This window comes from Mugil cephalus, chromosome 14, assembly GCF_022458985.1.
Source record: "Mugil cephalus isolate CIBA_MC_2020 chromosome 14, CIBA_Mcephalus_1.1, whole genome shotgun sequence".
Lineage (NCBI taxonomy): Eukaryota > Metazoa > Chordata > Actinopteri > Mugiliformes > Mugilidae > Mugil > Mugil cephalus.
Genome location: NC_061783.1, coordinates 4,156,176 through 4,172,577, shown reverse-complemented (window position 1 = coordinate 4,172,577; position 16,402 = coordinate 4,156,176). Strand labels below are relative to the sequence as shown.

The window sequence follows — 16,402 nt, the reverse complement described above, 5'->3', positions numbered from 1 at the left end:
CCAGTGAACTTCAGTACATCTTCAGAATAACCACCCATCACTGTTTCTCCTAATGTTTGACTTCAATCTTTTATTTAGTCATGAATAATTAACGGTACAGGCATCTTTTGCTTCTGGCAATAATGTTAAATCCCTTGGCAGCAGATGAGAAGCTGCCAGATCTTTACCTCTGTCTTTTAACAAGAACTCTTACTCTTTCAAATAGTAGGCTGTTGGTTAATTCATTACACCACTCCAATGACCTGGGGTGTTCCCCTTTTCTTCCAGTGCAGGAAAAATTAAATATTTACGATATAATAATAGAGTGATATAATAATTGGATTTAGGCTGCCAGCTGTGTCGGGTTGAGAGTTTGAGAAGCAGTGACTCACCCTCACTCACGCAGACCTATATGGAGAGTGGGCGTGAGCAGACATTCAAAATAAGTCATAGTAAAGTGGATTGGAGCCAAACAAAGGCTGAGTCATGCGATTTATGATGAAAGCTGCTGCGGTGTATTCATAAATGTGTAAAACATTAGAAGCACTTTGGACGTGAGCGGAGAGCATTTACCCGGTTATAGGCTGGAGTTTTGAGTTAGCGGAAAAAAAAGATGTTGAATTTGGTTTTAGAAGGCGAGATGAACATTTGTATGTAAGTTTGATCTGCTGATATGTTTAACAGGAGTCATCTCACTTGGTCCTGATGGCCACTGTTTGTGTCTGATTGCCGTGGAATATTTGGACCCCAAGATGGATTTATGGTAACTTTGGAGATTACCTGGTTTATCCTCTAGGGAAATTTAGTATTTTATGTCTTGTGGTGTGTCGTGCCAGCGGTCAGAGCGCTCAGATTCTCAAAGATAAACAACAATATGTAGCAACAAACTGACGTCCAGCATTTATTATCTCTCTGACTTAGGTCATGTCTTTTCTCCGTAGCTACTGTAATAACCTGGTCACAGTTTTCCATTGCCTGATAAATGATTTATTTATAATTAAGTAATTATTTATTACTTTTGGAGAAAAAAAAATGGAATAATTACATTTAATTCATATTTCCCACGTGATTTTTTCCACTGATATTTATATTCCCCCTCTTGTCAATTTAAGACTGACACCAGCCAGGGTTCATGTACATGTGAATTTAAGCAAAATTCATGAAAATCAGTGACTGATCATACTAGTTGTCGCCAAATACTGTTACAATTAAAAGTACATTAGTAGAAATAAAGAGCTCCTAATTTTCTAGTGAGTTGTCATTAAAGCACAGTAGACGAAGAAGGAAAGTTGGCAAAGGACATGATAGCATTTATCTTTGTTTCATCTACTACTTTACATGCATTACATGCTTTTTCAAGCCTGCCTTTTAACACCAGCCAAGAGTAGAAAAAAAAAAGTCTTTTGCAACGTCTGTTGTGGCATGAGGACGTTCGCTCCACACCGGTGAACACCTGAAATCACTATCTGTAATTGTATTCTGTCCAAAGTTAACTAGGGGTATTCTAGTGTTAAAAAGGTCCCACTAACCTCAGACAGTCAGCATGTAAATATTATACTTCATAAACGTGAGTATGTCAGCATATTATTAACCCCTGGACGTTAATAAGGACTAAACCTGATTTAATAGAAACTGAAGACTGTAGAAAAACACGAGCCTCGGGCTTTCACCTCCTCTCTCTCTTCAGACGATACTAACACTATTTTCCGTTGGTACCTTTGTGTGGATGCGTTATCACACTTCCCACTCTGGTTTGTTCAAACATTTGACGAGTGACTCAACAGATGTGCAGTGATACGGAAAACTAGTCCAAACTGAAACATTCTGCGAGACAAGCTGCTTCAGTAAATCTGAGCTCACATTAAGACACGAGGAAAATTAGATTTCCATTTTTTTTTCTCTCTTCTGTTCACTCTTTAACAGATGTTCAGTGGGTTTATTTCGAATTGACTTTTGTGAAGCTAAGCCTATGGAACAATGCTGCACTGTAAATTAAATATATCGTCACTTAATTAAACTTTTTTTGTAATCCCACTACCTTAAACATAAGATGTTGCAAAGACAGCCTAAAAGGATTTCTGCTGAAGCGTGTGTTTGGGAGATAAATTCTCAAATATTTTTTTTTGTGAATGTTCCCACATCAGATTTACATTTGGGCACACAAGGCAAATTTAGAGCACCTCAGTAAATGGAGTGTGAGCTCCTCTCTGTCACAGACACACTTTGTGCTTCCGGCTGATAAGACTGATGCGTTTTTACAAACAAGTCTTGTCTGCTGCAGCTTGTTGGCGAACACAAACAGAAAATATGTCACATGTCTTCCTCCCTACCCTTCAGGACTCCAGCAAAGCATAACCCTCCATTTTGAAAATGCGCCTTATTGTGTAATGTCTCAGTGACCGGGGCCTCTCTGGCGCTTTTATCATTCATTAAAGAGTGTGATTCTCTTTCCGCCGCACTACACACCGTGCTGTACACAAACACGCGCGTTCACCTGTGCACACATGAGCACAAAAGCACCTGTGCATGGCAGGGCTCTGGGTGGCAGAGCAAATACGTCTGTTCCCAAGACAACAGCAGATAATAGAGTCATTATGACAGGACAAACAGATTACACAGTGCAGCGCTGCAGCAGAAACCACACATCCCATCAACTGCATCAAAGAAATACTTTAAGACAATTGCTCGGAAAAATAAAAGGCAGAGTTTATGCTATGGACGTGTTTTGGACTGAGAAAACACTCTTTGTGGTTTGTCGATCTCTAGACTATACTTGTGGAAGTGCGGCCAAGGATGCTTTTTTGGCTCCTTCCATAAAAAAAAAAAAGAAGAAGAAGAAGAAGAAAGTAAAAAGCTCGCCTTGAGATCTTTGCACACCAGGCTTTATCATAATATAAACACATTGAGTCCAACGAATTTTATGTTTCTATTCATCACAAACATTCGCAACAGGAGACTTAAAGATTTGCCAAGCAGTGTCGATGATTTTTTTTATTATTGTTTTTGCTTTTCTTAAAAAGTAGAAAAAGAAAACATTGGTTTCATGCAACCCTAAGAGGATGTGAAGGGCAAGGAGAGTTTCACCTGCTGACAAAAGGAGCTGTGATATTTCCCTTTATTGTTTCCAGGCCTGTTTCATCAGTGGTGATCCAGTTTGATCTTGAGCCGCGGGGTTGTTGGGGTGTTTTTCGTTTGGAACATCTGTGGGCGGTTTCTACCAGAAGCGCACATGACTGCGTTCAGAGGCGCCGGTCGTAAGGTGTGAACAGTGGCGATGCTTGTTGGGGGGGACATGTGTTCGACTGTGCTGTAAATTGATGGCAGATTATCTCAGTCCACCTCCCCTGTTCGGAGAAGGATTTTTCAATTTGACATTGATGGCTTCATAAAATGTGACCGTGCGCTCTGGCCTTCAAGGCGTAGGTGGACAGCTGTGTCCTGACCTTAAGAGCTGAGCCGTGAGTTTGTGGTACAGAATCTGTACAGTCCTCACTGCACTGAACGGTCTAAACCACACTGCTCAGCTTTTCATCTGGGGGTTTTGTCCTTGGGTGAACACGTTTCTGCTTCAGCGTGTTCAATGAAAATCCTCAGTTTTTCAGATTCTCCAGCCACTTAAGGGATGTTTTTTATTATTATTTTTTGGTTGTTTTCTTGGTCTCTGTCTGTTCTGGGATTTCTTTTTTATGCTGTAAACAAAAGCCCAGTTTGGAAATCCACATGGTCTGAGTGTGTGTCTGATGTGTTTTTTGTTTCTTCTCCCTACTTTCTGTCGGGGGGCTGTGATCACAATAAAAATGCTGATCTGTTCAGGGTCTGCGCACATGTGTTTTCTGTATACAGTCACTTGCCACTTTATTAGGTACACCTATTCAATTGCCTGTTAACACAAATAGCTAATCAGCCAATCACATGGCTGCAATTCAATGCATTTAGGCATGTAGAGGTGATCAAGACAACTTGCTGAAGTTCAAAGCGAGCATCAGAATGGAGAAGAAAAGGGATTTAAGTGACTTTGAACATGGTATGGTTGTTGGTGTCAGACGGGCTAGTCTGAGTATTTCATAACCAACCATCTCTCGAAACAAAACATGAAAACATGAAAGCATGGATCCATCCTCCTTAAATCAACGGTTCAGGCTGCTGGCGTGATCGTGTGGGGATATTTTCTTGGCACACTTTGGGCCCCTCAGTACAAATTCAGCATCATATCATCTCAAAATGGTTTCTTGAACATGACAAGGAGTTCACTGTACTCCAATGGCCTCTACAGTCACGAGATCCCAATCCAATAGAGCACCTTTGGGATGTGGTGGAACAGGAGATTATCATCATAGATGTGTAGTCCACAAATATGCAGCAACTGTGTGATGCTATTCTGTCAATATGGACCAAAATCTCTGAGGAATGTTTCCAACACCTCATTGAAAGTATGTCATGAAGAATTAAGGCAGTTCTGAAGGCAAAAGGACTTTAAACCTTTTACTAGCAAGGTGTACCTAATAAAGTGGCTGGTGAGTGTAATTCAGTGTCCTAAGCCTAAAAAGTCAGTTTCTCACTGATGTCCTCCCTAGTGAACTTAATTATGTATTTATTTGTGAAATTTCATTTTAACCCAGGTGTCGTCCATTAATGGGAACCAGTGGGTATAAGGAAAAAAATTCAGTGCTGTGTCCTCTACATCTTCCATGTGGTCCAGTTTGATACACTGCTAGCAGTACATCAAAGAGGCCACCAGTTTCAACAATTCTGAATTCTGAACTTCAGCTGGTAGACTGCAAATAAATCATCATTTTGGACAATCGTTTGCTGTCTTCCCTTGTCTTCTGTTCCACCTCCAACGTTTAGTCACATAGGTTCCCCATATGAGCAAAGGGGAGTTTTTCTTTCCACCGTCACCTTAGTGCTCTCTGTGAACTGAAGTGAATTTTGAAAAATACAGAAAATCAAACCTGCTCCAAAACCCTAAACCACAGACAGAAGTTACAGAGTTGGTGTGTCAACATGACTGACACACACAAGGTCGTATTTGCTTTCACACGCACAAAATTTGTTGTGCAAACTCCTTTATTGTCTCGTATCAATCGATGGGCGTTTTATGATGGAATAAATGTCACACATGATTACTCTTGCCAGTTAATATCCGCTCAGAGGGTCTGCGGGTCATTTCTCCGCGTCCCAGTAAATCCCAGTTAATCATCTGGTATTTGTTGCCTTAGAAATGTGAGGTCACCACTGAATGTTGGAACACGCAAAAGAGCTGACAGGACATCAGCATGGACATGATTTTATCTCTTTTTCTTTCATGTGCTACTTTCACGACTTCCCGCGTTAGTCTCTGCACTTTAACGTCTAGACTCTGGACATCCTGCCGTTACGGTACACTCCAGTGCTCATGTGTCCAGTTTCAATTCCATACCTCCACATCCTGATTGGCAAATGGAGGGCCTGCTGAGAGAAAACTCAACAGAAATAGGTTTTAGTTGGGGGTCTTAGAATGTAAAACAAAATGTGCTGACTGGATTTGTGGTTATCTTGTCTGCACAGTTGAGTTGTGCCACTCGTTAAATGAATGCTGCTGCTGCTACTGTAATTCATTATGCCCTAATTGCTCACTGAGAACAAATTTAAACAATAAGAATCCATATCAATTAATTTGCTAATTCTGAGCAAGATGGCAAGAAGGCAGATGGCTGGGTGTATAAAAATCTGTCCTGTAATTATAACGACACCAACATTTCTGGGACGCCACAAGCTTATGTCGGATATTCCACATGATATTCAGACACATTTACCTCGTGCTGCATGAATATGTTTAAATTCCACAGGAACACTGACATTTTCCTATCTATTATTCATATTTGCTATCATGATAAAGCATGTAGTTAAAGTTTTGCATCAGATTTATCTTGCAAAAAAGCACATTGCTGGTAATATCGTAGCTGTGTCGCATGAGACAGCAATAGAGATTTGTGTTTCAGATCATTTTAATAAGGCTGAATGTAGAAATATGGATATAATGTAATGTTGTGTCATGCGACGTGATGCATGCAGGAATAATGTGCACATCGCTGCTTGAGGATCTAATTTGTAGTCAGCCCACGCCAAGAGACCCTTCCTGCACACATTTCAAACTTAAAGAACAGCCTTCTCAAATCAGTGGTTTAAAAACAAACACCTTCGCTTGCCAATTTCCGGAGCCTGCTACATTGTTTCAGATTTTATTCAGACAGCCCGCAGGCTCCCAGTCACTGCAATGACTGGACAAAAGTGGAAATTATGCATTTATTTAGGCAGCGTTATTATTTCTGATAAAAAAAAGATAAGTTTTTGCTTTGTTTTTTTTTTTTTTTTTTAAAGAGAGATTTTAACTGCACTCTAAAGTCTACATCAGCAAATGTACATTTATTAGTTGCTCTCATGTAGATTAGAAACAGAGCTTGTGATAAAAGGTGATAACAGGTCCTGTTACTGTACACAATGACTCTACAATGACTGTAATCCTAGGTCATTTTTTTCTCCTAAATGGAGCTTGGATTAAGATGATCCTGTTTCCAAGCTAAGAATGATTGTCCGTGCTTAAACATTGATGTTGGCTGGGCGTCAGCGCGGGCAATTTACATGCATTTTCATGATTTGCTGCTGTGTTTTGTGTCGTAAAATCTTTGGTTGATTAGACATTTTTTGTATATTTCTTTAATTTTCCCCCACAAATTTAAAGGGAGTTATTATTCAGTTATTAGAATAGCTTAATATTTAATAATAATGTATATTTATAAAAAGCACTAGAACAAGTTTAACATGGAACACACAGTTTGGGGTAACGAGTGCTACACAAGGAGTTTCTCAGCAGGGAAAGGAGGATTGTTAGACTGGGTGCAATTATTCAAGCTGGCAAACCACTACATGTTTACTCCAAAACTTTATTCACGTACATCATTTGCAAAGCTGTAACCTCACTGTGCTGGTTGCTGGGCTTTTGAATCCACCACTTCTTGTCTGATTTTGCTCACTATGCCCGTTTTGCTGCTTGCTGATGCTGTGCAGGTAAAGTGAAGAACAACAAGTTTATCAAAGCTTTTCATCCTGAAAACATTTACTGGGGGTACACTGCTGCAAATGGAATCTTGTGAGCAAATCTTTAACAATGAGATAAACAAAGCTAATTAAAAAATAAGTTTGTGAAGTAGAGGGGTCATAATCCATCGCGGGGTAATGCTCGCAAGCATTAACAATACCATTCTAAAGTCCACTGGCCAGTAACATGCACACAGTACATCTACATTGAAGTGTTATGGTTTCTAGTGCTCAAGCCAAAGTTGTTTCCCTTTATCTTTTTTTTTTTTTTTTTTTTTAAAGTGCATAACTAAACACATTCTCAAGTGCGTGGAAAGTCACATGGGAAAAAAAAAACAGAATCAATATTTGAGAACTTGCTCCGGAACATTTAAATAAATAAAAAATGTAAAAATGCTGTACAGTGCACCGAAAATATGACGTCTCCTTTTGGAAGCCAGTTGTTGAGCAAGCCAAGCGGACGTGGGCGTCTCTTGGCTCTGGTTTTGGTTGTTTGATACTCACAGTTATGGGCTGTGGTAGAGGAGAGCTAATCGATAAGACCCTGCTTTTTTCAAGAACTGCATATTCAAGAGCAGCAGGCTTCATTCATACGCTAATCCCTCAAGTGACTGACCGCAATGCACAATTAATCGTTTATACTGCATTTGAAAATGAACGTGGGTATAGAGTATGAATCCTATTGTTAGCCACATAGGTTGATTCTCAAAAGTCTGATTGTGTGTGTGTCAGCAGCTTGTGGTCTAAAGATAAAGTCTAATTAAGCTAAAAGCTTCACTGGCTCCCCCATGACTCCGTTCCAATCCCTCCTCCAAACTCTTTTACCTCACCGGAAACTTCTGACTAATTGGGCGCCCCGCCCGCCATAATCTTTGAGCCCAAATAAGATTAATGAGCAGACACATTTCCGGGCGCACCTATTCAATACGCCTTTTGGCAGCGCTCAACGACTCTTAGGGAGATTTCTTGCTTGGTCATGTTTGTAAACAGAAGCTGATCTGGGGCTTTTTGAGTAGTGGGACAGAGTAGTTGCTGGAGCTGCCTCTTCACAGGCACCACAGCACTTTAGCAAAAATCCTCTTGCATCACTAATTTATGCTGTCTTGTCTGCTCTCTTCTCAGGCTACGGGCATGCAGCACCAGGCACCGACGCCGGGAAGGCCTTTTGCATGTTTTATGCTGTCCTGGGGATCCCTTTGACTCTTGTCATGTTCCAAAGTCTGGGCGAGAGGATGAACACTTTTGTCAAGTACCTCCTGAAACGTATAAAGAAGTGCTGCGGCATGCACATCACTGACGTGTCCATGGAGAACATGGTGACCGTGGGATTTTTCTCCTGCATCGGCACGCTGTGCATCGGGGCCGCAGCCTTCTCTCATTACGAGGACTGGAGCTTCTTCCAGTCGTACTATTACTGCTTCATCACGTTAACAACTATAGGCTTTGGGGACTTTGTGGCCCTCCAAAAGAACCGGGCCCTTCAGAAGAAGCCCCTGTACGTGGCCTTTAGCTTTATGTATATCCTGGTGGGCCTGACGGTCATCGGGGCCTTCCTCAACCTGGTGGTGCTCCGTTTCCTGACTATGAACAGCGAGGACGAGCGGCGGGACGCAGAGGAGCGGGCCTCACTCGCCGGCAATCGCAACAGCATGATTATCCACATCCAGGATGAGTCTCTGCAGAGGGGCCGGCGGAGACGCGAGCCGTACCGGGCAGAGGTGACTGATTTGCAGTCAGTGTGCTCCTGTATGCACTACCACTCGCATGACTTCGGCAGCTCTGGGGGAGGGGTGGGAGGCCTGGGCTGTGCCTTCTCCCACCAGAACTCATTCAGCTCACAGCTGAACCCCAACCAGTACTTTCACTCTGTCTCCTACAGGATCGAGGAGATCTCACCCAGCACCTTGAAAAACAGCTTCTTCCCTTCGCCCATCAGCTCGGTGTCCCCGGGCCTCCACAGCTTCACAGACAATCACCAGCTCATGAGGAGACGGAAATCTATCTAAACCACAGCGCTCACACACGACTTTCCACGTTTTGTACACAAGGTCAAATATTTCCGATGCTGCTCCTTACCAAATCTTATTTCAGCACTTTTCTTTTCCCGGTTTGGTTGTATGTAATATAAGTATTCTTGGGAACAGATAAAGAACACTTTGCGCGGACACAACGGGATGCAAAGCATGAAGCATGGATGTCTATTTTTTCAAGAGATTGCAAAGATTAAAAGAACACACACCCTCACACACTACACAAGTAGACTTTCCTTGTTACAGATTTACACTGATATATTAACTTTGGTTACACATCAAATGATGCACACTGGGGAGATGCTATTTTTCAATGGGCGTATGCTTGTTTCACCTTAACTTGAAGAAACGTTTGCCATTACGTACTATTTCATTGCCTCACTGCAGACAGAGAATTTGAAATGACTTAAAGCATCAGGTATTGTTTTCTATAAGCAATTATATTTCAATGGTTTCACCACACATCAAGCCAAAATATCGTTGCCAATATTAGCATGTGCATTAGATGTCATTTAATAGTATGCCATGTTTTTGTGACATAGTTTAGTCTGTTTTCAAGAGCAGCTGTATGACGGGTGTCTGTTTGTCCTGGATTCAAAGGATCATGCTGCTGTTATTGATCCCACCCCCCTCTCATCTGCAAAGATCAGATCTGGCCCAAAAGCTTTAGCCACAGTCTTTTCAAGTTAATATTGACTTATATACATATATAGGGAGAGAGAGTGGGGGAAAAAAAACGCCCTCCCCACTACACCTTTAAAGTGATTTTCCAATGTTTGGGCCTGACCAACTAATCAGTTGCCTGTGTACTTTTCTCCCACGAACTGATCGTTTGAATATGAGTTCGATTAAAGCACAGAGGCTTCTCTCTTCATTGACAGTTGTGCATCAATATTTCACAATCGGATACCGATAAGTCCATTTAAAAAAAAAAAAAAAAAAAAAAAGGTAGAGACACCTGATATTTCACTAAGAGTTTCCCTCATGGACCACAGTGTATAGTGAATTACAGCAAAAATGAGTAACACTTAATAATAATATATAATTATTGTAGCTTGAGGTATCCTGGCTTTTAGTCTCTGGTATGACCAAAGTCCCCAAAACAACTGTATCCTACAATTCCCATGATGCAATTCAAGAGCATCTTTGATTTGACCCTCTCTTCCTGGTGGATGTGAACTGTTCACTTACCAGTACAACTCCAGTGTAATCCCAAGTTTTTGGTTTAAAAAGAAAACACCGCTCAATTCTTATCTGAATATGAGCCTGGTTACATGCCGTTTGGATTTCAGGATGGGTCGTGTTTCAGGTCATACAAAGAAAGAAAAATAACTCTGCATGCAATAGGGTAGTTCTATAACCAATCAAATTCAACTCCACCTCGGTCGTTACTCTCCTATCTGAATGATTCGATTCAGTCTTCGCCAGAGCATAATCAGACCTTATACCTTAAAGAGCCTCAAGATATTGCAAACTAAATACTGTCATGGGAAACATAACCCGAAGCATTGGCCAGTACTAACTTGTTAGGGTTTGTGGTTCAGACTGAAGTAAACGTTCTTGGAAACTTGTCAAATGTCTCAAATTTATGCAAAGTGGTATAAGAGGAGACAGACACCAATACACAATCAATCTACTTCAGCTGAATTTCTAAGTGGTGCAACCTTTAATTAAAGGACATGCATGATCATGTCCCAGTGCCCTGCACAGTGTTGTAACGCATGCCTGTAGTGTCGCCGCTGACCGTCTGAGTCTGCTGCAGAACCTCACACGTATCTAACAACGCAGCTCTGAGAGCAAAACGTACACGGTGACAAGGCAGCATGCAGATCTGAACTGACAACCCTTGAGGTTTGGATGCACTTTGGAGCCATTAGGGAAACACGACCTGATAAACACATCAACACGGAAAATCCAGCTAAAGTAGACAGTATGACTTAATGCCGGGGGGACGTCTGGAGATCACAGACAAGGAAAACTTAATAACACCAGGATGATCCTTTCACTTTCTGTAAAATATCAGAGGAAGAAAAAAGGGAACGGGAGAATTCTTTTACGTTTGGAAGAGCTGATAAGTGCATGAACTTTATATGATGAGTGGGGAAATTATTTCATTATAAATAAGTATTTTAAAGGCAAATAGGTAAGAATGATTTACAACATAAGCAGATATTTTTCTTACTTTGACAGGATCCTGTACCTTTTTACCTGCTTTCCTATGTTCCATTCAAACAGACTGTACAATAACGTTTGTTCTCAGGTTTGAATGAGTCATCTTTATCTTGGTTTGCTCCTATAACGGAACACGATCCCAGAAGTGCAAGTGCACTGGCTAAACAATGAAGTGTACATATCAAATCCTCATTTCCAAACCACAGAGATTTTCTGAGAAATGCGACCGAGGTGCATCATCTCGCTGAGGCCTGTGCTGCGTCTGAGGAGAATGTGTACAGATGTGTCAGCTTGCATTATAAGCATTGTTAGAGCCACAAGGCCAGAAACCATTGGACCAGTTCTGGGTGGTTTTGTTGGTCAATAGCTCCTTTTAAAGTCCAGCCCACCTTTTGTGGTCACAGCTGTAAAATTTTCGCCATCTAAATTAGTCAGGATAAAGACCCTAAACACAATTCCCAAATGCATTTCAAGATGTCAAAATAAATTCAATGTATATTGTTTATAAAAACTGGAACAGAAAGGGGGAATTAAATTATTAATATTATTTTTTAACATACAAAGGGCCGGGAGTTATTCCTGTACTGAGTTATATCCTTTAAAATCTACAATTTGTCAGGCAAAACTTAACTTAATTATCAAGTTAAAGTCATGCCTTCTGTATTGTTTTCAGACGATTATTTAACAGCCTTTAATTAATTTCCTGATTAGCTGAGAATGCCTCCGAATGCCACCCTTTTTGGGCAAATGGTAAAATACCATTGATGCTATTCAGTCGTGACAAATGTAACCAGGCATGGCATCCAAGATAAGCCCTAAGAGCATTGTTTCATTCTTGGAACTACAGCTGCTTATCTAAATATCCTGTACAATATGTTTATAATAACCTTTTGGAATAAAAAGGCCTTTTCACGGCTGAGATGCATATGTATTTTTACACATTAGCATATGTGCCTTGAAGAAACAGAAGTCAGTGTTTTGACTGAAGTGGGCACGTTCAAACATGACGGCTCCAGGTCTGTTTGTGCTTCAGCGAACCTGCTGGAAGACGGCGGGAGTCTGACTTTAGGGCGAACAGTAGAGCAGATGTGGTTAATGTATAGACAGACAAGTTCTGATAAACAAGTTAATTTATGCCTACCTTCTAGACACAAGTACACGCCCAATGGCAAAGTCGACTGAATCACTTCCTTAAGACATAATCATCTTATAATAGCTTAAAAGATAATTCCACTATATTGCAACTTGGGTCTCATTTTCATAGTTTTGACCATCGCTCCTCTCAGTGATGACAACGCTGTACTCGCAGAGGTCATTTGCTGAGCACAGGGAATGCCACAACTTCACCTGGAATGAAGTCATAATAAAGTAAAAGAAACATAAGCAGTCAGATGATTACACTGGTTTAATGGATAAAGGTGGCAATATTCTATATAAAGAAAGACCAAAACCAAGTGAAAGGTGTGTACACAAAGCCTGATGCATAGTATAAAAAATAAAATACATTAGCCCCCCAAAAAATGCTTTACATTTGGGCTAATGTTGTCTATTTTAAAGCAGCATTACTTGATATTTTGGCCACTTGAGGGCAGCAGAGCCCCGAAGCTTCTAGTGACATTTAGGCTGTGTGTCAGCAAATACTCGTAAATATTACATTTTATTTAGAATTTTTTAAAAGTGCTGGTGAATTTTAGAACAGTAGTGCTTACTAAATATTTTGACATGTTGACAAGATATGTTTTTGTTTTTTTGAATTAAATATAAACCGAGGCTGTTGCGCTAGAGCTCAGCAATTATGCAAATTCCCAGTTCCCAAAACAGGTATTTTCTTTTTGTCATTAGTGCAGCTTTAAAGAGGGTCACAAATGTTATCAAGAAATCTGGACACTGAATGATGCAGCATGGTTTTGTTTTTTCCATTGTTGCCAAAAATACAAATCTTGCCGAGTTTGAACATTTTCAAAATAACGCCAATCTACTGGCCTAATCATCTGACTGTACATTTCTTGTCATACTGCGTTTTGTAGTGATGTTGCAGTATTTCCAGGTGTCACATATTAACATGATGAATACAGTGTCATATAGCAGTAATGAACCACATCTAAAAAGTAGCAAATTGAGATTAAGCCGAATTATCTTACAAACAGTACCGACTGGGCTGAGAAAATACCTACCTGCGGTGGGCAATCAGTGCCACTTCCATGTACTTTGCAGTCAGACTTTTCCGATCATTATATTTGCGGAATGTATCAGCCATTATGGATCTTTCTCTCTCTCCTTTTTTTTTTCTTTTATGAAGAAGCAAACAAATGAACTGGTTTGCCCTTCATGAGCTGCAAGTCAGGTCGTTTTTCACCCCCCCTCCCACGCGCTCATATATTAGTCAGATTTGTCTGCCATCATGCCACATGTCACACTGATGGTCCTTGATTGAATGTTACTCTATAACACAGATGGTGCAGAGAAAACGCCCACATGCGCTCTCAGCAGCGCTGCATTTTGTCTTCTGCCATGTGGTATCAAACAACACTGAGGTGAATTGATTCCTGTCGTTTGTTTTTGCTGCGTTCCATACGTAGTCGCGTTCGGCTTCCAGGCGTCATTTACTGCACGTGGCAGTGTGCGCAGGCCATTTCTCTGTCAACCGTGCCATGTTCTCCTATGACAGGGACAAAGAGACACAAATTGCACTACTCTCCGTGTAATACACATCAATAGGAAGGCTGTGTTCCACAACTTCTATTTGTGAAATATCCTTTGCAATAGATTCTGTAGGTCTGATGAACAAATAATAACATGTACCATATTCCTTACAGGAGATTATATCCCATCTTGTTGGCATCCATGTGGTTCGACGGTCACGTTGAACCGACTGACGTCGTCTGTCGCAATTTTGAAACTGATGTCTGTACAGTACACTCCAGAGTGGGTCTCTCTTCAACATGCGGAGAAGAGATTGTTGCGATTTGTTCAGAGTGAAATGAACATTTTCATCTGTATGTTTTCTTTGTTCTTTCTTTGTTTTTATTCTTTACGTTTTTTCCCCCCTTTGTTGAGTGTGTGCATGGTTTGATGATTTGGTGTGGATGACTCACCGGCCCGGGTGAAGCCATAACACACTTGAATAAAAAAAATGATGAGCCTTCTTCTGAAACTCTCTGTCTTGTTGTAAGCGCCTGTCATCTCCAGCTGCTTCCACACTGAAGTCAGTTCAACTAATCAAAGACCAGTTTTACAGGACTGGAGTTTCATAATTGCACATTTCATTACATCAGTGGTTTTGGCGTCAGTGCCGTAGGGAAGTTTCCCAAACTGCATTTATTCAAGATCAAGTGTAATAATTAATTAATGGAAGCTTTTGAGAATGTTTAATTTACAAAGCTTAAACTAATATTTTTTTTTCAGATTTAGTTTCCTTTCATTTGAAGCCAGGGTGGTGCAAAAAGAAACGGTGAGCTACACGTAAACTCAAAAGTATTCAGACTCTCAGACAAGGCATGAACGCCAGATGAACTTCCCTGCTGACTAAATCTTTTTGTGGGAACTTATTATGTCCCCAGCAACTAAGCTGCAAATTGTTTGGATGGGCTTCATGCAGTGATGGACAGAAAAGTGACACCAGCATAGTCATACACATCATCTGAACATCATCGAGTTGAATTTGTTTACAACAAATTAGCTCAGATTAGCTGTAGGACTGTCCAATTGTGTGAAGTGACATTTTTTCTCTATGTGGGTTGAAACAGGCCCAACAATGACTTCCAAAAATGTCGTGTTACTCAAAATCTGACATGAATTGAAGAAAAACATTCACTAAATCTCTGTCCTTGTTCTTGTAAGTCCTCAGTTTATCCTCATTGGTTCTTCTTATATAATCTTAGTTGAGCACAGAACATGGAATCAAGAATAAGCTAGCCTATACAGATAACACCTTTAAAGGTAAAAACAATAAATGAACAAAATTCTATAAAACTAAAGTGTGAAAAGCTCTAGACAAAAATGAACCTTTTATTGATCTCATATATTGAAGCCAAAGTCCTGAACTACTGTATTCTAATCAGAAAGAATAGAGTAAATCACTAAATACGCAAGAAACAAAGGTAAAGAAGAATATATGTAATGCCCTTAATGAATTAGTTTACTTATTGTTCTTAAACACTCCAGGTTTTCACTTGGAAGTAACTCACTATGTAAAATACTGGTGAATCCAAGTACAGCTTTTGTTGGCAAAAGCTCTCCACTCTCCAGCTGCCTTCTTCTCTCCGAGCGGCCCGTGCAGTGCAGCTGGATCTTCAGTAGGTGGGTAAACGAGCACGCACCATCCCCTTTTATCCCTTCCCACATCGCAGTAATTACACTGTCAGCCATGAACGTCAGGCATCGCAGAGGGCGACACAATAAGAACAGTGGCGGAGGGGCGTGAAGGCCTTCTCTTGGCGTTAAGCCTGTAATTTTGCATCTTAAATGATCATGTAAGCAGAGCCAAGTTGTTCTGCAGCAGGACCGTCTCCACGCACCAATGATATGATGAAGCTTTGCAATAAGCAGGTGCTGACATGCTGCTTTTTTTTTTTGGTTTGTTTTGTTTTTTGTGTGTGTGTGTGTGTGTGTGTGTGTGTGTGTGTGTGTGTGTGTGTGTGTGTGTGTGTGCGCACGAAGGGGAGGCTGAAGCGAGAGAACGAGACGATGGAGAAAAAGAGATTTTCAAGATGATCGAACCTGTCTGCCTGATGAAAAATGGATCTGCTGTTGGAGGCACAACTGGGCACTAACATGAGTCTTATCCATCGCAGAAAAACTGCAACAGTGTTCCTCTGAAAGCAATAATAATAATATTACAAAAAAATGGCCCAGCAATGGAGCTAAAATTTATAACAAGCTGGAGTTTGAGGGTGATTAAGATCTGGGGATATCTCTGCAGGCAACACACACCACATTACTGTCTTATCTCGTGGATGAAGATATTTAGTCTGAACTACTATTACTAGCAGTGGAGGTTGGAAGAGATTATTTAAATAAAAGTTGAACTCCAGTGAATGTAAACAACACTGAGGACATCTCACTCTGATCTGCATATACACTTCAGATATTTGTGGTCTATGACTATGTATTTGTGCTGTTGTTCCTAAACTAAGTGGTGGCAT

General features: G+C 40.7%; 1 protein-coding gene across 1 annotated transcript in view; it reads left to right on the top strand.

The window, feature by feature from the left end:
• The window catches only part of kcnk9 (potassium channel, subfamily K, member 9), a 41,951-nt gene extending 27,539 nt beyond the window's left edge, over positions 1-14,412 (top strand). Inside the window, exon 2 of the mRNA XM_047604186.1 lies at positions 8,179-14,412. Coding sequence (XP_047460142.1) covers positions 8,179-9,062 — 884 coding nt within the window. The 3' untranslated portion in view covers positions 9,063-14,412. The remainder of the gene's footprint in view (positions 1-8,178) is intronic.
• The last annotated feature ends 1,990 nt before the right edge of the window (positions 14,413-16,402 follow it).